This window comes from Vidua macroura, chromosome 6, assembly GCF_024509145.1.
Source record: "Vidua macroura isolate BioBank_ID:100142 chromosome 6, ASM2450914v1, whole genome shotgun sequence".
Classification (NCBI taxonomy): Eukaryota; Metazoa; Chordata; class Aves; order Passeriformes; family Viduidae; genus Vidua; species Vidua macroura.
Window position 1 is genome coordinate 13902043 of NC_071576.1, and position 25586 is coordinate 13927628.

Genomic DNA, 25586 nt, shown 5'->3' on the forward strand with positions numbered 1-25586 from the left:
AAAAAAAAAAAAAAAGGAAAAGCTGATAACATGCTAATATAAAGAAAAAATAATTTAAGAATTTCACCAAACTTCAAGCAACTTATTTTGAAAGTCCAACACAGCTTGTTTCTCAAGGGCTTTTTGAAACTGTATTTCCAAATAGTCACTTGACTGCTCCAGAAACACTGATGGCTGACAGGACTGGAAGAGAAGGCCTTTAACAACCTCATCTGATGTGGCCACTCTTACACTGAGAACAACCAAGGGCAGCTGACAGCAGAAGCAAGAATTTCCAGATGATTGTCCTTTCTCAGTGCCATTCTTTCTTCTCCTACAAGTCTGGGGGCTCCCCAGCCCCAGCAGACTTCAATACTGGCAGACTTCCTATGGCCACTGAGCACCTTAGGGTACTCAAAATGCCACACAGCTGAGCAGGATCTTTTGGGGACAACTAATCTTTTGGACTGGACAAGACAAACTGCATAGTCAGATGTGGCTAATGCTGATGAGCTGAACAGCAAGAGGCTGCACAGCTCTTCTTGCTATTGCTTTCTGTTGAAACACTTACAAGATGTTGTTTGAATACTTGAAGAGCATCCACCATTCCACCATATTTAGGCCCCTCAGAAACCAATAATATAGAATTTCAGCAACTTTTAAAGCATTCCTATATAACTCAACCTCAAATTGTACAACTAAGAGGTATCAAGAAAATATCCATTTTACTGAACTTCAGGATTTAAGTCAGAGGGAAAACTATTTAATGGAGAAACAAGTCCATGGTAACACAAAACTAGTCAGATTTGGAAACACAGTTTTCAGTATTTCTATAATAATCAGCCCTTTTCAAACTATAAAAGCATCAGAATCAGAAAAGATTATGAAACAGTTGCCCTTTCCTTCAACACAGGTTTATGAATCATGTAATAGTTGGTAAAGTTTTTAATTCCAAATTTGGAGAGAACCAAATGAGTAAGTACATGTTATCACATTTCACCTGAAAGCATTTTATATACTCCCTCTACTTGGTATTCATTAAATTGAGTAGTGTAAAAAGGTGAAATTAGAGCCATTTCATCTGTAACTTTATTGAACTAGCAAGTTTTTCTCATTTACGCTTATGTTGAAAATCTATACAGCCTCCCAAATACCTTTACTTAGTCTGAATAAAACTCATTGTTTACAAAAAGCTGATGTCACCACCTGGATTGCAATTCTTCAAGTTATTTTCCATCTCCTTCTATAAGAATTTCAATTTACAATCCTAGGAAAAAGTAGTACAATACAAGAAAAGAAAGTATGTTCTGTGTATGTGCATCAAATCACAGAAAATAGTTAACTGTATTAAGTATTTTGTTTTAAAGTCTTAAATTATATCTAAAATGCTAAAACTGCATCAGCATCATGTAAGATCATTCTATTGCTGTGAAAGAAAGTATAATCCAAGTAATAGTTTTTCAGCTACTGACAGACTAGAGAATTTATAATAAATTGAAATCAATAAGTAAATAAATACACATTCAAAAAAGAGAAATAATCACTGGTCTTAATGATTAAAATTCTCTAATATGAACAGCTGAAAATGACCAAAGCAGAGTCACCTCCTGGAATAACATTAGCTTCATTCCTTGTCCTTGGTGCCACACAGTTTAAGTTATACCAGGGTAAATCCAGAACTCACCAATATTATTACTGTCTTTGAAAGCTTACAGTTTCCCATCCTGCAATGCTCCATCAAACCATTTTTAAACAAGATTTGTTTTACGGTAGATTTCAGTCCTACTACTTTATTTTTAGACTATTTGACCACAGACAACATCTGGTATTTTACTTAAAATTCTAAATCAAAAATTCTTTAGGAAAAATATCTTTGTTATTACTTGAATTCAGTTCACATTCACATAAAGGCACTACAAGGTTGGATCCATAAAGCAGTTTAACTGGACACTCACTATCAGCTTTCCCTATACAGATCTATTGAAGATTTCTCACATTGGATTTTCAATAATCCTACTTTATCTGTCCATGACTTTTTCCATACTGCACTGAAACTATGCCAAATTATGTTGAAATAATAGCTTCAGCATTTTCTATCCTTATAGATAATCCTTTCCTTGACTTTAAACATGCTTGCTTTTGGAAGCTGCTACTGTTAGCCCTTGGCTTTAACACTATGTGCAAAGGAATCCTGAGGAGTCAGCATGTTCTAACAGTGAACTGGACAAGACAGGAGGACAAAAATGAGAATGTGCAGAGAATGAACAATGGCAAAATGAAAATAAATTGGTTCAGCTACCAATTTTTGTCACTTAGCAATTCCATCAGCTTTGGGCACTACTTAATTGGAGCATAATCCTTTCTTACATAGGAAGTTGAAATATTTTAACTTTATTTAATAAAGTTAAACTAAAAAGAAATTGCAAAAGATCAAAAGCACTTGAACTGCTAAAGGTTCTATTGGGTATTTTATGTGACTGGGCTTTGGTAAGCTGAGGTCAGCTTCAGGGCTAGCCTCTGTGGGGAGAGGCCAGGTGCTCTCCTGTGCCTGACACAGCCCTTTCCAGCTGGCTCCAGTACAAACCCACTGTAGGCCAAAGCTGAGCCAAATTTGTTTGTGGCACCTCTGTGGAAAGATTTAAGAAAGGATAAAAAAAATCACTGGACAGGTAGAAAGGGAGTAGCAGTGCAGGGAGAAGAGTGGGAAAGAGCAGACAGAACACCAAAGTCAGAGGTGGAAGTGGTATTCCATTCCATATTCCCTGTAGCTCAGGAAGGACCCAGAATGGAGGAGATCCCCCCTGCAACTCATGTGAGAGCCCAACCTGGAAAAAATGGGCATTTCCTGAAAAAAACTGGGCCACTTTTTTTTTTTTTTGTCACTGGAAGACTGCAACCCAAAAGAGAGAACCCACACTGGAGGAGGGGGAAAATGTAAGGATGAAGGAGCAGCAGACACCACAGCACACTTCCCCTCCAGGACCCCGAACAAGAAGAGTGGTAGAGTTTAGGGTGAAGCAGTTACGTTGAGCTTGGGGGAAGGGGAAGGAAAGGTGTTTTAATGTTTGTTGCTATGCAAATTTATTTTAAATTTGCAATATATTACATTTATTTTCCCCAAGTTGAATCTGGTTTGACCAAAACAGTAAACAGTAAAAATCTTCATCTTTGTTTTAATTAATGGGTTTTCTCATCCTATTTTCTCCTTCTGTCCCACTGAGGAAGGGAGCAAGTGTCTGTGTGAGGCTCTGGACTTTAGCCAAGATATCCTGCCACACCAGTACATGTGACTGTCAGAACAATCTTTTGACTTACTAGAAATAGCAGCTTTCTTTTTCTTTGGACTTCCTGTATCTTCCATTTTTGCCTCAGTGCTCTCACTGGCTGCAGCTGCTGCCTTACTTCTTTTCTGAAAAAAAAAAAAAAATTAGAAAAAAAAATAGCAGTTGAACTCAAGAGCAGGAAAGACCATGTAAAGCAGAAAATATCCTCACAACATATTTCCTTATTTTATATTATATATTATAATATGTTTCCAGTCATAGAAAAAATGTATTAACACAGAATACTGGTACTAAGCCATACACAGTTTGTAACAACAGTTCCCTAATCTGCAGATCACTTTAGCAGTTGAAATTTTGATTTAGGAAAACATGAGGTGTTGTGATCATAATCTGGGGTTTTTTTATCATACACTGAATAAATGTTACAAAAGGAACAATCTGAAAAACTTAAAGAACACATAACATTTTATCCCAAGTTCATATTAATTGGGTTTTCTAAAAAAATTACACCACATTAAATTCAAGTTTGTTTGGATCCTCGCATCTTAAGGCTTTCTTTGCACAGCTCAAAAGCAGCTAATACTCACTGACAGTACTTTTTTTTTTTTTTAATAGCAACAATGGGTTCTGTTCCAAAGAGAGGTATTTGGAAAATCTGAACTCTCTTCAAGGTACATTATCTTAAAACCTCTAAATGGATAGAACTCTTATTATCTGTGTATTACAATTAATGTGACTATTGCAAAGCATTCCTGAAGTAGTTATGGAAAACTATTGTTTTAAAGCTATGATTTTTGCAAAAGATGAAGTGACCTGCATCAGGCATACATGAAAAGCATTGAACACTGGAGAAGTTTTACTTTCCTTTTTCTTTATTTATTTTTTAATTGTGTGAGACTAGAGCTTTACTAATACAGCTTTAAAAGTGGCTACAACTTCACACAGCTCACAGGAGAAGGGGAGAGTGCATTACATCTTTCCTTTCCAAAGTGTTGCTTCATGATTACCATCTAAACCCTGCTGGGCTGAACAGATTGGTTCGATAATTACATACAATAACTGCAGTGGGCAGGTAACCCTCAGCTGGCACAGGGCAGCTCCCCTGTGAGAACTTCCATATGCAAACTGCACTGATGGAGTGCATTAGGTACATCTTTCCTGCCGGTGCACAGGCCTGATTACCGCCAGCCAAGACTCCAAGGTTAGCATGTCAGCAGATTTGTGATGCATTAGGCAGGAATAAACACAGACACTTTTGTTCATTCTGACCAAAATTAAGGAGGACTATTTAAGCACTGTACTGCTTTTATATGAGAGATAATGCATTCCTCCCAGTTGTACTAGGAAACATTTTAAATGCTCATCAGAAAAACAGATATTCAATATATATTACGCAAAAGCAAAATACATTTATCTTGTTTCCAAGCTTATTTAATAAAAAGTGGTTTCTTATCTTGATGCAGGTGAATTACATAGCAGTAGAAATCAGGCAGCATTCATCTGACAAAAGCAACACCTGCACAACTGAACCTGAACATTTGAAGGAAACACAAATCACCAAGATCTGTATTTTTCCAGGCTACTTTACTCCCAATATTTCCCAGACACTCTTCAGCACTGAACAACATTAAAATGTGGTCCTTGCTCTAAATAATTTAGTCTAGAGCTTGAAATACTCCCTTCAATACGTGGTACTGCTAGCTTCTCATTTGTCTAGAACTACTAGAGAATACCACACTCACAAATTAGCATGTTTATTATATAGAAAAAAAAAAAAAGTAAAACCTTGAGCACAGCTGTGGAATATGTGTCATTTACTCATACATCTGGGGAAACTTGAGACATGATATAGAAAATAAAATCCTAACTTTTAATACAGCCAACATCTGTGACTTTTACCCAGATATCAGTACTGAGAATGACTGAGATTCCAGAACAACCACATTTATATATAACCTATAAATGCCCATCATGGCTCAATTAGCTGATAGCACAGGAGAATCCTACATTCTAAGAATGTATTTACACAGAAGCTAAAAATATTATCTCCTAGCTATGAAACACCATAACTTCAGAACATCAAATTTATTTAAGAAATAAATAAAATATTTTAAGAAAATATTATGGTTTTAAAATATTATCTGTTTTAAGAAAATATTATGGTAGATTGCACCAAAAGAAATGAAGAATAGGTGGGTTAAGACCTGCTGTTATTAAAAGATCAGTAGAGACAAAATGTCATAGATATTTTGTGTCAGAGGTCACAATCTCCTCAAGGATGGATGCCAGGACTGTGTTTTTCAAATTAGGCATTAAGCATGTCAAACAAAATTCAGCATGTGATAGAAGATCCTGGCTTTCAGAGGCAAAATGCTACTGATCAATGGCAAATTACCTCTATGGAGAGTAGTTTTAATGAAGGAATTTGGAGGTCATCTTTAAAACACTAAGTCATCTTCTACCCTAGCCTATACTGCAAGGCCTACAAAACCCAGCATAGAAGGAACAGTCCTCTGTCCTGGTGTTTGGTCAAAAGGAAGAAGGTTATGATGTCCATCAATCTTATTCTGTCCAGACACGCTAGCAGTAGCTGGCATGAAGTAGCATCAAGTCCACTGAAATATGAAGCAGACAGCTGAAAACACTTACTCAAGTGGGCCAGTAGCACTCCCCGTTTTATCTAAGTGCTTCATATTTGCGACAACTGAGTAAGCTGACCATGTATATGGTTCTCAAAGTATATTAAAAAAAAGAAACCCAATGGAAAGGCTAGCTTCTATTTGATGTCAGGAGGTAATAACCTATGGAAAAGGATTATCCCACCACTTGGGAATGGTCCTGACTGATACAGGCTAAAAAAACAAGATTTTTGAAGTTTTTATTCCATTGCAAATGTGCACCAGACATCTCTGCTGGACAAGGACGTTACAGGTCACAGATGTTGGCTCTGCAGCAGGCCAACTTACTCAGCAAAGAAACCAGCCAACCATTAAAGACAGATTATTTTTTCCCCAAAATACAGGTCTCAAGCCGTATCAAACCACAGGGGGAACAGAACTTAGACTATCAAACTCCACTTTTGGAGGGACCTTTACACTCAGTTCAGCAGAAAATATTAATATAGAGACCACAGCTGTATGATTTTAGCCAAAATACTATTTACTGGGCAAAAAGATCTAAGAAATGCTGAACATACATCTTCAGAAGACTTTAGAATCCTACAGGGATTTTATTTTCCTGCTTTCCCCCCATCTTTAACTCACTGCTGATCATGTCAGTAAGCAAGCAACATACTTGTACTATTATCCTGTATTATAATTCTCAGTTCCCTGGTTCATCTAAAGGAACTAGTAAACTGCCCAGCTGCTATTAACAAATGTAAATAAAGAAGTAATAAACGCAGTTTGAAGTAGAAGATGATAGCTACTGTCCCATTATGTGGCCACCTTTTTATGGGTATAAGCAGCTTTAACTATACACTTTCCCTAAAGCTTAAAAAGTCCTTAATACTGTATTCAAATTGGAATTCAAGTCCAGAGTTTAAGGCTTCTTAAATACAAGGAAGAAAATACCCCTAGCCTACCAATACTCACAAATAACGTATTAGATTAGTGAAATCAATATGTGAATTCCAGAAACAAACACTTGGCATAAAGATGTATACTTAAAACTAAGCTGTGAATTAGTCATGGAAAGGAAACTAATATGAAACAAAATTGGACTAGTCTTACATGTACTTTGATTAATCTGGAGTTTTACCAATTTAAAGAAATAAGTAAATTAACCAAATTAATGTTCAAACATCATTATATCTAGATATACAAATTTTGTTATCTAAGGTACTATCCATTATGACAGGACCTCCATAAACATCACTCTGTATTGAGTTTTATTAACAATTGGTTAAGTTTAATTAGAAAAATAAAGTGTGTAACTAGGACTTCAACATTTTACTATTTAATTATTTGCTACTGTATTAAGTTATGACACCTACTTCCAACACTCTTAACTCTTAACCAAATGCAATAAAAGATGACATGAATTTTTAGAGTAAAACCTTTTGCACGGGTTTTCTTTGAAAGTCTCCATTCTCTGCCAAGCCAAAGTCAAGCACACCATCATCTTTTTGTCCAATGGCCTTGAGACCTTGCAGAAGTATTTCTCGGAAATGCTGATAAACAGGTTTCTCTTCATAGCTGAGTACCTTCACCTTTTCCATATATTTGGCTATTTCATCTAAAGAAATGGCACCTCCAATTAATTTTTATTTGAAAACATTTTAATCATTCACTTTTACTACAAAAGAGACAGAAATTATGCATGCACTACTTATGCTGTTCTTGAAATGGTTATTTATAAACTCATAATAATTATGTCTTTACTACACATTTTAGAAAAAAATTATACCAAGGTTCATTACCCAGTGATGACAGCATCACTGTTTTTTACATGCTTATTGCAATGAAGAAAACAGTCAGTCGTAAAAAACCCTAATAGGCCAATTTTCACCAACGAATGCTTATTTACATAATATTTCTTATGTCTATATTTAAAAATGTGGAAAAGGAAATTCAATGTTATCTCAGAACTTCATCAGTTCAAGACTGAAACATATCCTAAATAATACATGAAACATTAGACCACTGAAAAAACAAACAAGTCACACTTGAATGAGAAAACTCTTCTGATCACCAGGAATAGCTGAAAATAAGTAAATAGTAAGATCCCAGGAAAGTGTATTCTAATAGAGTCGGTTTTAAAAAAAATAAATAATGTACTCAGCAAATCACCTGTGCCAAATAGGAACAATCTATACTTCAAGACTGCACTACTTCTTAAATTTCTGTATCTAAAATTCAGTTGCAAAAAATCAATTTACACATCTCGTGTTTGAATGAAATTAATACTGTGCTTAACCAGAAACAACAGAGTGTCTGTTAGTGTACTAACTGCAGCCAAAATAAGGGTCTAGACTTCTGTTAAGCAACAATCTAATTCATGCCACTTCATTGTTCCTGATTGAACGGAAGAATTAAAATAGGTAAAAAGTTCAGTAAATAAGTATTTTTAAATTGCTCTTCTTACCTGGTTTATTTTTCCCAGGAAAGCATTTGTCCATCAAAATGGAAATATTATCTCTACATCTGAAAAACAAAACTAGTCAAAACTACTGTTTCTTTTGAATTTTCCATCTTGTCCTGTTCTGATAAACTATTTAAGTACCCAATTTGGGCCAGTGTCAGATACATGAAACACTACTGCATAAGCCTCTGTTATGACTTGGTATAGCCATTTGTAGGTGTGCAGCACATTTGAGAACCTGATGAATGCCAGACGTGCCATCTGAAACAGGTTTTGATTCTCAAAAGCAAGTAGAAGACTGAAGAAAAAGAACTGGTCCATTTTCAACCCTCACATACTGATGCTAAGGAAGCCAAATTACAAATATTTGTTAATGAGACAGAAACTACTGCACTGGGACAGCTCTCTTCATATTAAATATGTGGCACGAGAAGGCTGATCTGGGTTGAGGGGAAGATGAAGGCATGTTGACATTGGGGCTGAAGGACAAAATGAAAAATAATTTTAAAATCCTGTAACAGTAGTGCTCTAGCTGGAATGATGCTCAAAGGCATTTAAGATTCCCCTTTAACCTTCATTTCTGCCACATGCATGAGAGCATGGTGTTAAAGGGACTCACACTGCACAATTCTCTTCCTGTAAAGCACGACTGATGGTTACCTGCATCCTGCTAAGAGTGCTTTTGGCTTCACCATGGCAATTTCTAAAGTGCCAATACTGCAGTGGAAAAATAAACATCTCACACTTGCAAAAGAAACCAGCAGAACACTACAAGTGAAGTTTAACTACATGTCAAGGATACATGAGACACAAAAGGAAAATTAGAGGTATACAAAACAAGAGCTACTCACCAAAAGGAAACATACTCAAAGTACAAAGCATTTCTACAGAAAGACATTTTTATTTTCAAAAAAGAATGAAAACAAATAGTTTCTCACCTGATTTTTGAGTCTCTGACAAAATTTGGATCTTTCAAATTATCTTCCCATGGTAGATGGCCACTAAGCCAATGAATCATACAGTAACCCAAGATCTCCAGATCACCACGTCTTGATGGTGCTAAATATATATGCATATACAAAAGAACCAACCATAACTTTAGTTAATAAAGTACACACAGTTTAATCACAGTAAAAATTTATAAATAAGTTAAGACAATGCTAACAGTACTGTATCTGTTACTTATGTCTTTATTTTAGCAGGAAAGCTAGGAAGGAAAAAACATTGTTCCTACATCTGGAAAGATCACTTCATTTTCAAGCCCTTTATCAATTTCTATTCAAAGACATGACATGCTGCAGTTATCCCAATTTGGGAAGATTTTTAAGTACTCAAGTTGTGGAAAAAATAGAACAAGTTAGTGAAGTGATTGACTTTCAGTTCAAAATAGTTTTTACTTCCCTTTGTCTATAAAAAGGTAAAAGTGCTGAAACCCCCACCTCCCCCAAAAATATTCTACAATGCTGAATTATTTTATGTGGCCTGAAAACTGAACAAAGGACCACATGAGATCAGATCCCAAAGCCTTCACAAAAAAACCTCACCTAGAAATAAGCAACAACAAAAAAAACCCACCAAAACAATTCACATATGAAGGGATCACAGACTACAATAGAAATATAAATTGGCAGATCAATTTGTCTTTGGTTATGTTCAGCTTTAAGCATGCTCAATTATACAATCATTTTCAATAACTGTTATTTTTGCTGAAAACACTCTTATGCTAATAAAGCAAAATTTAAGAAGTAAGAAAATGAAGTTGATATTCACTATAAATCCTCAATGATTAATCAGACATAAACCTGTCCTTTACATATTCAACCTTTTCTCACTTCTTGTTTTTTGATGTTCAGCAACTATAGGCATAATTAATTAATTAAATTACATTTTTTGAGTTAAAATAAAAAATATTTTCACACTGATAACAGCAACGATTTTTCTCCTAAAACCAGGACCTATTTTTCTATCAAGATCTCAAAAGCACTATTCTATTTCTACTTGGCTATTAAAAAGCAATATGCTGAACCTCTTATCTTTATAAATTAAGGAGCTCTTAAGAAAGTTACATTAAAAATACAATTAATAAAAGTTAGTAAATAGAAAAAAAGAAAAATGCCAGCATAGCCCATAAACAACAAAAAAAAAAAACAAAAAAAAAACCCCACAAAAAAACAAACAAAACAAAAAAAAAAAAAAAAAAAAAAAAAAAGAAAAAAAAAAAAAAAAAGAAAAAGCCTACATATTTTTTAGAATCAGAAACCTGGTTTATTTGCTGCACTGAGTTTTGTAAAGTCATTTATTTAAAAAAAGGATATGCAAATGCCTATTGTGGAGTTTTACATCCTTACCCACACCCTTGTGTGCATCAATACTGGTATATTCAATAGTTCCATCATGGCACCTTTTAGGATCTTCCTTATATACTTTGTGAACTCCTTCAGGACAGTATCGGTAGGCAAGCCCATAATCCACCAAGTACACCTAGTAATTTCCACAAAGCATTCCAAGGTTAAAGAACCATAAGTACAAAAAATACACAATTAATAAACGCAACTCTCAACCATTCTCACAACTTCTTTGAAAGTATTAAGAATCGTGAGTTGTTCAACTGTGAATGATTCGCAGTACTTTATTAACCTTAACGCACATGATTTGAAAATAATGTGTCAGTTAGGTTTCATTGTTTTCCATAAAGCAGTCTGATCTGGAAGTCATTTCTTGCTGCTACAGAAGGCAAGTACAGTACAATAGTTATTACCAGTAAAATGAGATTGAAAAAAAGAAAAACAAACCCAAGTAACAAGCAAAAAAAGAAGTAATGTCCATACAGTTATAAACACGTTCACTGTGCTACCCTCTTTAAGGTCAGTTGACCCATTTGAACAATACTGCATACTACTACTTCTCAATAACAACACAGTTACTTTAAGAGAACTGAAATTACTTATTATTTTACATCTTGCACAAGCTAAAACATTTGAGCAAGAACAAAACCATAATTTGAAACTCTAATATGCATTGTTTGAATAGTAAAGAGAGTTAAAAATGCAGAAAAATGAAAGACTTCCACAAATCAAGTGGAACAATCAACACTTTAAAGACCAATTTTTCCAAGTAACAGAACACTTATCTGATGGATTTCTTGAACAAAGCAAAGAGGTAACAATGCAGACAGGCAAACATAATTTACCAGTGTGCTACATAATTTTAGGCTTCCACCTGCAAATACCTATTTGTGAGTCAATTTTTTTTTAATCTCGAGAATTTCTCTAGAATACTATTTAGGCCAAATAATCAATTGATAACTGTCCAGCAAAATGCATTAAGAAATCATAAAATATTAACTAGATATAGATGTCAAGCAGAAATAATGTTACCATATGCATTCTTAAAAATGAGCTTCTGCTAGATTTCACAAGTTCAAAACACTTTCATTGTTGTCAAATAGAAGGTTTAAAACATGAGGAGGAAAATGCATTATAAATACCTGATTAGGGTTCTTGTAACTCAGAAGGAGGTTTGAGGCCTTGATGTCTCCATGCACATATTCATGCTCATGGACATATTCCAGAATATCAAGCTAACAAAACAAAAGTCATGTAAATGCAATACCCAGGTCTGCCCACCAGAGGACCTGGACTCGGCACAAAAGTGGGACTGAATGAGACATTTACACAGGGAAGACAGATGGAGAAAACAAAATGTATTTTTTAAACTTACTATTCTCAGGCCCAATTGTAGTACAGTCTTATGAGAAAATTGTTTTGCATTCTCTTCATACATCTTCTGGAGATCTCTGTCAAATCGGTCCATTATCATAAATCGATAGCTAAATTCGAGGAGGGGGGAAAAAATATCAAAGTCAAAAAACCAGCAAAGTTACTGAATCGTACTTAGAGAAAATTTTTTATTTGTGTGTTAACTGTACTAATTAGTGATTGAATACGTCTCTCTCAAAAGAAAGTGTGGGAAATACTTGAAATACAACATTTTTTTAACACTGTACCTCAATTCTTACCTTTTTCACATCAGCTACTCAAATGTTCATCCATCAAAAGAATTGCTCTATACTCTAATCATGCAACAAAATAACAAGTACTCACAGAAAAAAACCATCCCTATTGTCTAACTCACTATAGGCAAAATGAAGCATCATCTACTTACAAAAATACATTTTTTAGATTTTATAAATGGCTAAGTGATTTAACATGTTCACTTACAATGTTCCTTTATTGAAATCTATTGCAAAATTTTTTTGACCTATTGTTAACAACAAAAGCCTCTCACTTGCCAGAGGTGTCCTGATATCCATTGCTATAGCCAAACTGGTTCTAGAACCATGAGAGTTCATAGTGGCTATATTAAAGAAATTAATGCACCAAACACTGAATGAGAAGTCACTTTTATTTGCATGATAAAAAAAATGCTATGTTTACTTTTGCTCTCAAAATGAATTTTGTTTTTACATTAGGTTAGTTTTACAGTTAAGAATCTATTGAAACACCAATATTTCTGACACACTAAGGCATCCACCCTGACGGCTCTATGCAGTGAGCCACACAAAGAAGCCTGACCTACTGCAAGCTGCCAGAGAACTGCTAAGACTCCTCTGCAGCACAGCTGTTTAGAGAATGGCCACTAGGAAACAAGGACTATTACATAAGCAGGCATTAGCATCAAAGACCAAGTAACAAAAACCTTTCCTGGCATGGAACAATACTAAAAACTATTCCTAGACTTAAAAGAAATTTAACATGAGACTAGCAATTATTCCAGCTCACAGATTAAGCCAGAAAAAGCTCCACCCCTACGGAAAATAGAAGAGATTTGAGAGACCACTAAATCCTTAATATTTGCGAGTGAAAATACACTTTAAGTGCACACAACAAGAAAAACTTGAGTCATATTATTCCAGGACTTGTACATTAGAAATTGACTTTGTTTTAATTACAATATAAAAAGCTTCTAAACCACATATACATAAATAGCATCATTCTTTTACAGCAACGTTCACAATGAATGAAATCTCAATTATAAAGACTGTAACAAACACAAATAGGAGTAACAAACATAATACAAACAAAATGTATCTATTTTCACAGTTCCTAAACATACCTTTGCCATGCACATGAAAATTTGTAGCAGAAGTTAACAACACGAAGATAAGCAGAAAATACACCTTGTATTTTCTTACTTAGGCTAAAAGAGATAATGTTTGTGGATGAAATAAATTCCAATATATGTCAACAAAAGATATATTCACCTTTTTCCATTTCTTTCATGCAAGCCAGAACCCCAATATCTTGGTACACCTAAATATTTCAGTTTATGGGACTTAGTCCACTTCTGAACTGAAAATACAAATAAAGTTAAGTTCATGAATTTGCATGAGTAGAGACTTACATAAAAAGGGAGTAGTCACATCACTTACAGTTTCTGCATACCTGTGAGCTGCTTATTTCATGGAAATGTATATGCAAAGTATACAGGAAAGTTAGTCACATATCCATTGTAAGGACAGAGATGCGACTCAAGTTTAAATTTAAACAATACTACCAACAGAACTACAAAGAACTTCTTACCAAAACCCTCTAATTTACTGTATATCTGAATTCAATTTCAATAATTTAAAAATTATTTTGAAAATTACCTGAAGAGATTCTCAAAGTTCAACCTTACTTTACTTCTACAGGCTCTGTTTTCATAAACGGTTGTAGGTCATTAAAAACATTTTAATAGACTGCTTACTTTCATCTGGCTTAGCAGCTCGCATGTAGAACTTTAACTCAGTAAAAAGAGGTCCATTCTGGCTGGGTTCCTTTAAGACAATTTAAAATTCATTAAAAACTGCTGTGTTAATGCCTAATAATTATTAAAGCTGAACCATTCACCCTATAAAAACATACCCTCCCTCAAATGCTCTACCTGATGCTGATGAACTCACTAGAATATCTTATTATAAAAGAAATTTAGCTCTAAAAGCTATTTTTATTATAAATGGCTTAACATTAAGGGTATCAAAAAATACTATGCCACAGCAAAAGAGTAAAGAATAAGAAATTAACTGAAATGTATAGAAATATTAACAATTATTGGCAGAAGTTTAGCAGAGAACATGTTATCTCAGATTCTCCAGATTACAGTTGGATTGCATCGGTTGTAGTAGCCTTTAGTGATTTTAAAATAACACTTGAAATGATTCAATGAAAAAATTTTAACAAAAGTTAAATTCTTATTGAACATAAGGCATTTTGTTCCCTTCACACATTATTTGACCAAAATAAAAATAACAGAGGATTTCAAAATTTCTCTGAATTATAAGAACTACACCTATTTCGATTTCAGAAATACCTTGTATTTAGTACATTTCAGTTCCATTTCCAAGAACCATTGAAATACATGGTTCCATGGTAATGGTTCCACGGTAATACATGTAACCATGTATTAGAAGTTCAAGGGAGAAATTCCTATGAAAACACCAAAGATTTGAAAAGAACAGCATTTGGGCAACTATCTTGATTCTACATTTCCAGAACATGGTAAAGAAAAAAGTGAAAAAAAACATTATCTCAATTCTTGTAATTTTTAAGTAACTGATTTTGAGATGAGCTTAAGCAATTTATTTTTGTCTAGTTACTCATATATATCCAAATTCATTCTATCTCTGTGAAAATACCCATTTTGGTATATCCTACACTTAAAAAATAACAAAACATATGCAATTACTTGAAAAGAACCTCAAGAATAATACAATCACATGACATTAGATACACACCAATCTTAAATGGGTTTAATTTTAACTTTTAAATGCAGATGCAGTGATCCAGCAAATTGCTAGAGTGTCGCACTGAGCTAAGAGAGGCTCGCTGCTGTCCAGTCTCACTGGAGCAATGCAGAGCCCAAAGCGCCCTGAGCGCGGGCTCGGAGGCTCGGCTGGGCACGGGACACGCTGGGAGCAGACAGCCCCAGCCTGGGCACCACTCCCAGGCCTGGACACTCTATTACAAAGCAACTGCCTGTCTCCACCTCACTTTCTCCAGCAGCACTGCCCTGATAAACAGCGGAGCCAAGACAACTTTCTGGCCTCTCCTTGTGAGGAGGAACCACAAAAAAAAACCCAAAAGCAAAGACCAGACAGTTTGTGTGATCAACACAAACAAACTTTGGTACGTGCACATTTACTTTCACAGTTAGTTTATTCATCCACAATGGACAACAAATTAGCAAAACAGAGATTATATACGCAGAGGAGAAGATTTAAATATTTTAGTTCTTCTATTGCAGTTACCTCAAACACACATTACTTGACCTATTCACTTGATCCTGTGTAGCATTATCTACCAATACCCTAATTTATTAGAATATGAATTCTCATATATGATTTTCATTTAATTTACATAGATTTCACCAATGTTGTTTGCCTACTAAAATACAGCAAAAAAAATAGGTGCTAAAAATTCTTACAGTATTTACCCATAAAAAAATTATTCCACAAAAATTTATGGCTCAGTGCTGAAAATGTACATCTTTCTCTGGTCAAAAAGAAAAACCCACTATATTTTCATACTTGGAGAATGGATAAATGACTTAACCATAAGCCAAATCTTTATGTTGACTATGAAGGTGTTTTCCCACAATACCATTAATTCTACCTACAGATAGATAAATGCATATTTGATGCTAAAAAAGCTTACACAGCATCCAATATTTGCCATAATAGTCCAGAAAGAGTGCAAACACAAATTTCTACAGATTTATGCCCAGGGTCATTCTAAATACATGACTTATAAAACTGAAATTAAAGTCTTATTCAAAAAGATAACATAATTAAAGATTATAGAGTACATGTCAAAACCGAACAAACTTCAAGTAGTGTTTTAAGAATTCTGATCTTTTTCAGTCAGCAATGTAATGAAGTGTAATTAAACCCTGCATCCACTCCTGAACAATGACATCTGAAAGGTCCACATGTTAAAAAGCATTTCTTTTCTTAATAAAAACTGTGATTCATTTCATACTGCTCAGACATCAATACTATGAGGATATGTCAAAGACTAAGCCAATTTCCATCCTGCTTTAATAGCTTAATTTGAAGAACGTTACTACAGAAGCACATATTTTGTTAAACACTAATAATTGTTCAAAGCTGTTAACCACTTTGCTTCAGCTGATGGAAAAACTAGAATCCACCCAGGCATCAGAAAATGGGCTCTTATCTGTAGTTGTGCTATACCAGACTGTAGAGGCATAATATGTTATGGGTCATTTGTGAGGCTAGCACAAAGACTGTGGCTACTCTTTATTGCCATAAAGACAAAATTATGAAAGACAAATTAAAAGTGAGTTGTCATCTGGGATATTAGCAATGGAGGTACTTACAAAATGTTGCAACAAAGTCAATCTAGCATAGGAGCAACCCAAAAGCTGGGGCAACTCTTATATTAAGAGCCCAAAGTGGAGAGAAGAAGATGGATGGATTTCAAACTCAGGAAAAGAGGGTGACAGCAATTACACACAGCATAAATAATGCATATCTGATGGTTTCCTCAGCAAGTCAAACTGGATTCTTCCAGGGAAGTTAAATGGCTCTCTGCTTCCGCATCAGTCCAAACTCAGCAGGAGCCAGTAATTAGAAGCCACTGCCTCTCCCAGGCAAGCCACTGCTGTTATCTGCCTCTAAAACAGATGCACAATGGACATCCCCACCCTCAAGAGGACAGGCTGGCCTCCACACAACTGCAGGCTGGGGCTCCTGGTCTGTCTGGAATTCCTGCCCACAAACACCTAAGGCGGCAGCAGCAGATTGCTGCTGAAAGTGTGGCAGTCTGACATATGCTTAGTAAGCACTGCTTTTTTCAGCAAGGGAAAACATTTCAGAGGGAGGGTCATCACAAACTGTACCTTGGGGTGTCTGAACAGTATCAAAACCAGTATTCTAGAATCTCCCTTTAGTCAGCAGATGTAAATACCAAGATTAAAGGCACATACTAACCAAAATGTATTTTACTCCAATTTAACCTAACCTTATAGTTTCAGGAACAAATGTTAAAAGCACTAACATATACACAAAGTGGTTGGCTACTGCAGCAAGGTATTTCAGAATCATCATATAGCTTAATAAATAAAATGTTAAAACAATGCAGTTCTAAACTGCACAGAAAAACTAATCTTTTACAGTGTACAATTTTCTGGCATTTACTGTTATTGCAGGAACAGAATTGCCACCAAGAAAATGAAGGGCCTGTATCTACTATGACTATTCCCATATTCCCTTGTTTTTTACTAAGACTTTGTAAGATCTTACCATATCTATACAAAATACTTTGGCAAAATTTAAGAAAAAATACTTTACACCTTAGGAAGAGAAATAGCCAAATCCAAGTAAATAATTCTTTTTGACTAAAACCTTAAGAAAATTTCAAGTAATAAGAATTTGATTATTTGCTACAATGGGCTAAAATAAACTATCAACAATGCTTTTTATTCTCTCTAATCATTAGGTTAAAAAAAAATATGTCATTGTCATTTTAGTTCAACAGAAATTAGAACACGTATGTGGTTTATGAAAAGACATTTAAAGAACTTTGAGGAGACCTCAGGAGTTGGAGTTTTGCTGTTTCTAGTCACAAGCCATCTGTCAGTTTATCAACATCCAGTGGTGAGCAACAGTTCACAGAGACTCACTGCTGAATCACAGAAATTCTCCAAAAGCTAGACAGATTTCATTCATTTGGTGGTATCTGTGTTGTTTATAGGAAGCAAATGAAACAGAATGTGATCCATTTAATGAATCCTTTTCAACTCCATTGATGTTCCATTATGATGATCCTCATACATAGGCAACCTGATTCTTAGCAGCATTACTCTGTATCCCCACACTTTAATTTTAAACAGCACTTTGCAATTGCATTATTTTCAGAAGATATTTTAAATTACACATTCTATTCTAGAACAAATATTTTCAAGTTGTGAAGTAAAGATTCAAATGCTCTCTTACCACTTTCGCAACATAAGGGGCATCACTGCCAACCGACTTTGAAGAATTAACATCAGCTGTTAAAAAGGAAGCTTTTATTAGTAGTAGGAGAGGAAACTGTCACAGCATACACTCACTTGTTATGCAGGATGGACAAACATACGACAAAGTAACTAGGTGCTGACAAGAACATAGAGCACTACCTTAGCCTTTGGTAAGAGAAGCATGCTATACATGAAGGCTACTGAATACAGATATTGCATTCTTGCATACGCCTTTCTTTTTGAAGAGTACAGACAGTTTATTAAAGGAAGGCATTTTTTTTATCCAGTAACTTTTTCCTATCCAATAGTGTTTCTTTTGCTTTCTAGGACTACTATAAACATACACATTTGTGAACATAAAGAAGAAAAAAATTCCATGCTGCCATGTCATGTACCCAAAATTGACCTTCTGTTGCTACTAAGTTGTCGGTATTTGTGACAGAAGATACAGATATGAAGAACATCAAGTTAGGCAAGTACAAAGTGCAGGAACAGTCAGGGTCACAGCTTTGTGCAAATGATGGGGAAGCAAAGAGAAAGCTTTGGCTTGAACAAAGCAGGAATTCGAGTGAGTTGGAACTCCAGTAAATTTAGTAGCTCACTGAGGGAGGCTGAGTAAGAAGTTGAAAGCTTCTTTGGCAAAAAGCCACCCACTGGTCCTTAACCCACCTCCTTAACCCACTTATGCTGCAGTCTGTTCATTTTAAAAGCAGGACAGATTTTTTTCCTGTTTTCCAACTCAGTATGAATCCAATACAACCTTTTCCCTGAGATGAGGAAGACTATATTATAATGATCACATTAACTTCCATCCCTTCAGAATTGTTTGAAAAATGACTAGGGGCAATGAAGCAGAAAAGTCTCAAGACCTTTCTTATCTGTTCATCTGTCCAAGTGAAAGAGATACTAAGTATGGAACACTATTTCACTTTAGGAAGTTTTTCTTGTAATAGAATTGCAAAACAAGACCTGAATTCAGGCTCTAAACTGTAAAGTTCAACACTTTGTTTTTAGCATTGGTTGCATTAAAAAAAGTATATGGCATGCCAAAAGTTCACAAGGCAATGAAAAAATAAAAGCAATACCAAATTCAAAACCAGTCCAAGTACTGGCTGACCAGTAGCCTCCAGATAATACATACTGACAGTTTCAGTTCAGAATTCATAATTATAAAGACAATCATGCAAAAATCCAGTCTTTCAGCCAGGCCAAAATTCAAATTGAAATAAATACTAAACTATCCTTTCCATGGCTAAAATATAATACAGATTTTGATTTTAAAAAAAGAATGAACTATGACTGGAAACTCATAAAACTAGTTCTTGAAGTGACCATTTGTCTATTTCTGTCATTCTTTTCCAACACCATGACCCAAGCTAAGGTCCTAGTAGAAAAGATCACGTGAAGACACTTCATATTTCTAACTTAGGGTCAGCTTTTCATTGTTTTGAATAGGGATAAACATCTATTCCCCATTTTAAAGAATTATCAAAGATACTTACCAAGGTATAGGCGTCCAAAGCCTCCCTGCCCTACAGGGACACCTAATTTCCATTCTTTTCTTGATGTATCTGCTAGAACTTCCCCCAGACCAAACACTTCAGCAAGTTTCGTTTTTGCAGGGGCTCTTTTTCCAGCCATTTTCTTATTTGGCATTTTCCCTAGAGAAAGTGAAGGGAAGGAAAAATAAAAAAAAAAAATAGGTTACATGTTGATCCAACTTATTTTACATAGAAATCTGTTAGAAAAAGAAAAAAAAAAGAATGGGTTGTTTAAGCCCTAATTTGTTACTACAAAACTTGAAAAGAAGTGCAGTAAGCAGTTTCATCAGCATAAATTAAATGTGAGAAACAACTAATTTTTCCAGGCATCACAAAAAAATTTGACAGCAAAAATCTTCACAAGAGAAAGTTATTACAAGACCTTGCATAATACATGCTAAAAAGATCTCAGAATCTATCACATTCGATCAACCTCAAAAAAATCACAGGTCTAAACTTAGAAAAAAGTAAATTCATGAAATAAAGCTCATCAGTTTTCCTAGAGTTAAACTTGTATATTGAAAAACTGCAAGTCTTCAGTGATGATATGAGGAATTCCTCTCAGCTGTAAAAAACACATACTACAGAGACCAGTAATGAGAATCAGTACCATGACTGAACTGTGTATTGCAATTGCTATATTTTGCCAAGTGTAACTTACCAATTTAATTGTTTTCAGTATATTTTATATCACTCTCCTAAATCAGAAATCTCACATAGCATCAACTATCTTCAAATAAGTAAATTTGGTATTAAATATTACATCCTTTATACACGGAACATCTAAAAGAACCTAGTGAGACAGTAATGGACTCTGGCAGCAAGCAGTCTCCAGACGACCACAGTCACTCAATACATGCACAAATACAGAAAAGAAGGTGCATAATTCCAGGCCAAAGTTCTTTTTTTTTAGGGTCCTTGTTAATTTGAGAAGAATCTTTGTGTCATAGAACCACATCTGAATACATTACTTATATCTAAACGAGAAACTTCAACAAAACACTTTTATGAAATACTCACATCACAGGAAGATATTGGTATTTATCAATCCCTACATTTTACAAGCTTTATCATTATCACAAAACAGGATGTTTTAATTCTGCACTACTTTTCCATATTTCCACTTCTATACAGTAACATTCTCCCCTACAGTCAAGACACATCTTGCACATAACTTTTAAGACTAGATTTATCCACATCATTATCCACAGCATCTTCAAGAAACTCCTCTCTACATCCCTTTGTTTTTCTTTTTTTTAATCTTCAAGGTGATACATAGTTTACTGTCTTGAAGGAAGATCCTTCCTCCAGATTTTCTACAGGAGAAAAATGAGACTTTCAAGCACCAAAGACAATTCCAGCCAGCTCAGATAAGACCAAACCAATGAGAAAGCAATGGTGTCAAAGTGTCAGAAGGAACAGAGAAGTAGAAAAGCCTACGTGTTGATATCACTTACAAGAGCAGGCCATAAAGATCACTGCAGACCTTTACGCAGTTTCACAGGACATCTAAACCCAGAAATGGATTAAAACAAAGGGCAGACTGAAACCATTAGAAGTGCTAATGAAACAAACCAGAAGTCTAGAGCCCCAAAGCTGACTCAGATAAGGCAAGAAAGTGTAAAAATCAGCAGCACTGCCCAGTGACTCAGATGTGGGACAAGATCACACACACTGTCATCTAAAAGATACCAAAACATATCCAAAATAAGCATACTTGTCCTCAAGCTAAGAAACAATTTATTGTCAATATAAGAACCATGCAGAGGGTTTGAAGGACCTCCCCCCCCTTGACCTCTGAGTTATTACAAATAATTTGGGCAAGACTTGGACAGATGCACTTAAGTGCTTGAATGCTAGACAGATTGTTGCTCACAAAAGAAAAAATTTTAGCCTCTCATACAATAAGGCTAGCAAGCCTGTGAAACAAACCTATTGATACACTGCACATCTTTGACATTCACAGTGAGACTCTTGATAGCAGCCTTGCTTGAAAAGGAATTAAATTTACTTAAAATAGCTCCTCAAGAGTATCAAAGGAAGAGCTGGTGCTTCCCTCTTCCACACCCCCGCTTATTTTGTTTAACATGGTCAATAATTGTATGCCTGAAGGTATTTATTTAAAAAAAAATTGTTAATGACAACTTCCCTTTATCCATAAAAGCAAAAATTCAAAATGGACATAAGTTTGAACGTCCCCAGCTGGGAACCCTGCCCTTAACAAATACACTAGATACACATACATGGTTTCTTGGCTGTCTGTATTCATACCCATCTGTTAACATGGCACTGTGCCTACTTACAAGTTGGTCAAACTATCAGTAGGCCATAGGTGCCAAACACTGATCGCTTGCAATGGGCAGCATGCACAATACTAAGCACTCAATCTCTTGCAAAAAAGCTGTTACCCTAGGAAATATTTAAGCAATGGCTGCACATGCTTTCACATTTATTTGGATAAATCCATTCAAATATCTTCTACTGATTGACACCAAAGACACCTGGACACCGCAGAAATTTTCTACATGAAAAGCTAGAACTAGAAAAAAAAAAAAACAGAAAAAATTTAAAAGGCAATTAAAATGTAGTACAAATTCTATCATTCTGTATGCTTTTCAAATCATAATACAGTAAACACAAGGGGTTTGTCAGGAAACTTTTGCACCCACAAACATGACATAGAGCTGTCTACTGTACACTGCAGAACTGGAATAAAGCCATCTACTTCTCCCTAAAATCACTTTTAAAAATTCACCACCACCATCCCTCCAAAATAATAATAAAAAAAAAAAATCTTAAACTTTCCTCTCAATATTTCTTTCCATCAACAAAGGAAATATTTTCCATCCACAGGTATTGTGAAGTTTAATTCATTAGTTCCTGCAATCATGCTAAAGTCCTTGGAAACAGTGCCATGGATGTCAAGTACTGTACTATCATTCAAGTGTCAGACCTGACCCTACTTAGCTAAGGTGCCTGACAAGAACAATATTCAAGGTGCATGATTGTAAACAGCAGCATTTTATGTCGCTACAATGTGCTCAAAACAAAGATTTTCCTACTAAGAAGTATGAATAACAGAAGTCTATTTGTCTAAACTCTCTCCAGAAGCCTCTCAGTACTACAAAGGCTTCTACCAAATAAAACATCTTGGAAGAAACAGAATACACTGTACTTGAGATAGCACTATTGATGCAAAATTGTCTGCATATCAGTGGTGTTATCTTTACAAATGTTGCCTGCTACGATTGCTACTTAAGCAATACTTGAACTCTTAGAATAAATATGAATAGCCACTTCTCAATTCTTGTTGCCATTCACTATCGACAAAACTCTGAAAGAAATTTTATTTTGAAGGAATTTCTGCTGTGTCTCAAGTCAAACTGGTTGCTTCCGGATCCTCCTCTTTTATTCTCTGGAAATTGTAATTTTTACAGTTGTTTATCTTAGTAGGATGTATTTTCATTGTCAACCCAGAGAAGGCATGCTGGTGACCTGTGCTCCCAGATGAGCAGGTAGTTCCAGCAAGACCTGAAATCTAGGTATCATTAAAACTGTTCATTAGTCAAAGCAAGAAATCCATGTCTGCCAAAAAAAAAAAAAAAATTAAGACGGGGAGAAAACAAAACTAAGTTTTTGCTCAAGGAGTAGGGAAGACAGAACATGATGCTTAAAGACTCCTGAAAACTGTAGAGCTGTTTCATGGGAGGGGCAGCACAAAAAATAAATGATGTGTTGGTGAGCTGTCACACCAAGTGAGGTAAACAGCGAACAAAGACTTTCTTGCATAAATCAGACATTTTGTGACTGGCTGATCATTGTCTGTGAAAACCTCTCCAACCTAAGCTGCTGATTAAGATACTGGACAGTTAATGGCACTTACAGAAGAGGCACTATGGTTCTCTTCTAATAAATTTTTTAAAATTCTGTTTAGACAAAATTAATAAATGCCATTGGTGGACCACAATTACTGAGAAATACGTAACCACAACAGCACCATAGCTGACCAAGGAAATGCCTTTTTTGCTTTTTTTTTGCTAAATAAACCAAGATGACTTAATATTTCAGAATGCAGCTTGTTCAGAGGTAGGAAACAGTCATTTACAAGTGGAATTACTGTGCTACTAATTTTAAATTGCTTTCTCAAGAATACATTACTTTGTTTAAGTTTCTTTTAAGGTTATTTAAGGTTCTTCTGAAAATTTTAATCATCACTCAGTTGTTGCAATAAAAAACAGTGAGCATTGTAAGGGTACCAAATCATGTCACTCCAAATCACCTCACCTCTATACCAACTGCAAATACCTAATACATGTGAGTGAGACACTTTAAGACTTTTTGATAATTTAGCACACTGTATAAAAATCATCAGCTCAGAAATTCACCAGGAATCTACCTCACTTAGGGTTTACCCCTATGAATTTAGTGGACAGCTTATTCCTTCAGATGACAGCACAAGCCCTTTGACACATCAGTAGTTACAGGAAGCTTCACAACAGCTTTTGTATTTTTCTTAGCCATAAAAAGGGTCCATGGAGTCCCTATAAATTAATAAAAGCCTATAGTTCTCAGAGTGCTTAAGCACAAATTAAAAACCAAAGAGAACAACAGAATTTACCCTGTCTGCAACTACTGAAGTCTTAAACAAGGAAGCCAAATTGCAAGAAATAGGAAATGAAGAAAAACCACAATGACAGAAAGCAGCTTAGCTCAACTCTTACACAGCAGGCCTTCCCTGATCCTAAAATCACAGTTTTTTGTAATGTAGGCCTGTATTAAAAAAAAAAAAAAAAACTTTAAAGCAAAACTCAGGAACGCCTCCCAGCCAAGGTGATGCCACACCGAGACAATCCCGAAGGTGACGAAGCTCTAAGTGGCACAGAGCATAGCTTTTACTCAGCCTCCTCCGCCTAGCTTTAGTGCTAAAAAAACAAAAAACAGGAAGTAAAACAACTTAGGCCGCTGCCACCGAAGGCAGCTTTAGAGCCCACAGCCGGGAACGGCGGGTCCCAGACCCCACGGGTGAAGCTGTGGGAGCTCTGCCCCACTGCCCCCATTCCCTCCCTGCCGGCCACGGGTTGGGCCGGGAGAGGGAGGGGAAAGGAAGGGAAGGCGCCTTCCCTACCCTTGGGGAGGAACAAGGCTCGGGCGGGCCCCGCGGTACCACCGGCCTCCTCCGCGAGGGAAGCGGGGAAAACCGCCCGCAATCCGCCAGAAGGGCCGGGGATGCTCGGCACGGCGAAGAGGATGCGGAACAGTGCCCTAAAACTCGTCTCCTAAAAAAAACCCCAAACATCTGCGCCCCAGAGGCAGCCTCTGGCTCCAAGTACCTCCTGCGCGAGCGGGCCCGGCGCCGCTCCTTCCTCCCGGTCCGAAATTCCCGCACTGCCCGCGGCCCCAGGCGGCCCGCCCGCCCCGGCGCCACCTCCCAGCATCGCCCGCGCCCATTGGTCCGCCGAGCGCGGCCCGCCGCCTCCGTCCCTCCCTGGTTGCGATGCCTGCTGGGAAGTGTAGTCCAAAGCCGTAGTAAGTGGCCGCAGGAGGGTCCGACACGGACTACACTTCCCAAGAGGCACCGCGGCCCGAGATTGGCCAAGAGCTGAAGTCGCTTACGGTTATGGAGTCGGTTAGGTTGAGGACCTTTAAAACTCATGTTCACCGCAAAACCGTGCCTAGGTGC

General features: G+C 36.1%; 1 protein-coding gene across 3 annotated transcripts in view; it reads right to left on the reverse strand.

Moving 5' to 3' along the window:
- VRK1 (VRK serine/threonine kinase 1) overlaps positions 1-25354 on the reverse strand; it is a 32289-nt gene extending 6935 nt beyond the window's left edge. The window contains exons 1-13 of one of the 3 annotated variants that reach the window (XR_008437653.1): positions 25237-25319; positions 19868-20026; positions 18343-18398; positions 14094-14163; positions 13609-13696; positions 12066-12174; positions 11833-11925; positions 10694-10826; positions 9284-9404; positions 8349-8407; positions 7321-7499; positions 3295-3388; positions 1186-1246 (exon numbers count right to left, since the gene is read on the reverse strand). Coding sequence is in view for 2 of the 3 variants with exons in the window: in XM_053980995.1 (XP_053836970.1) it covers positions 3295-3388; positions 7321-7499; positions 8349-8407; positions 9284-9404; positions 10694-10826; positions 11833-11925; positions 12066-12174; positions 13609-13696; positions 14094-14163; positions 18343-18398; positions 19868-20026; positions 25237-25354 (1279 nt within the window). In the remaining variant the exon portion in view is untranslated. Of the gene's footprint in view, positions 1-1050; positions 1247-3294; positions 3389-7320; positions 7500-8348; positions 8408-9283; positions 9405-10693; positions 10827-11832; positions 11926-12065; positions 12175-13608; positions 13697-14093; positions 14164-18342; positions 18399-19867; positions 20027-25236 lie in introns of those variants that run through there. The other 2 variants (XM_053980996.1, XM_053980995.1) reach the window with 2 other exon arrangements.
- Positions 25355-25586: the final 232 nt, after the last annotated feature.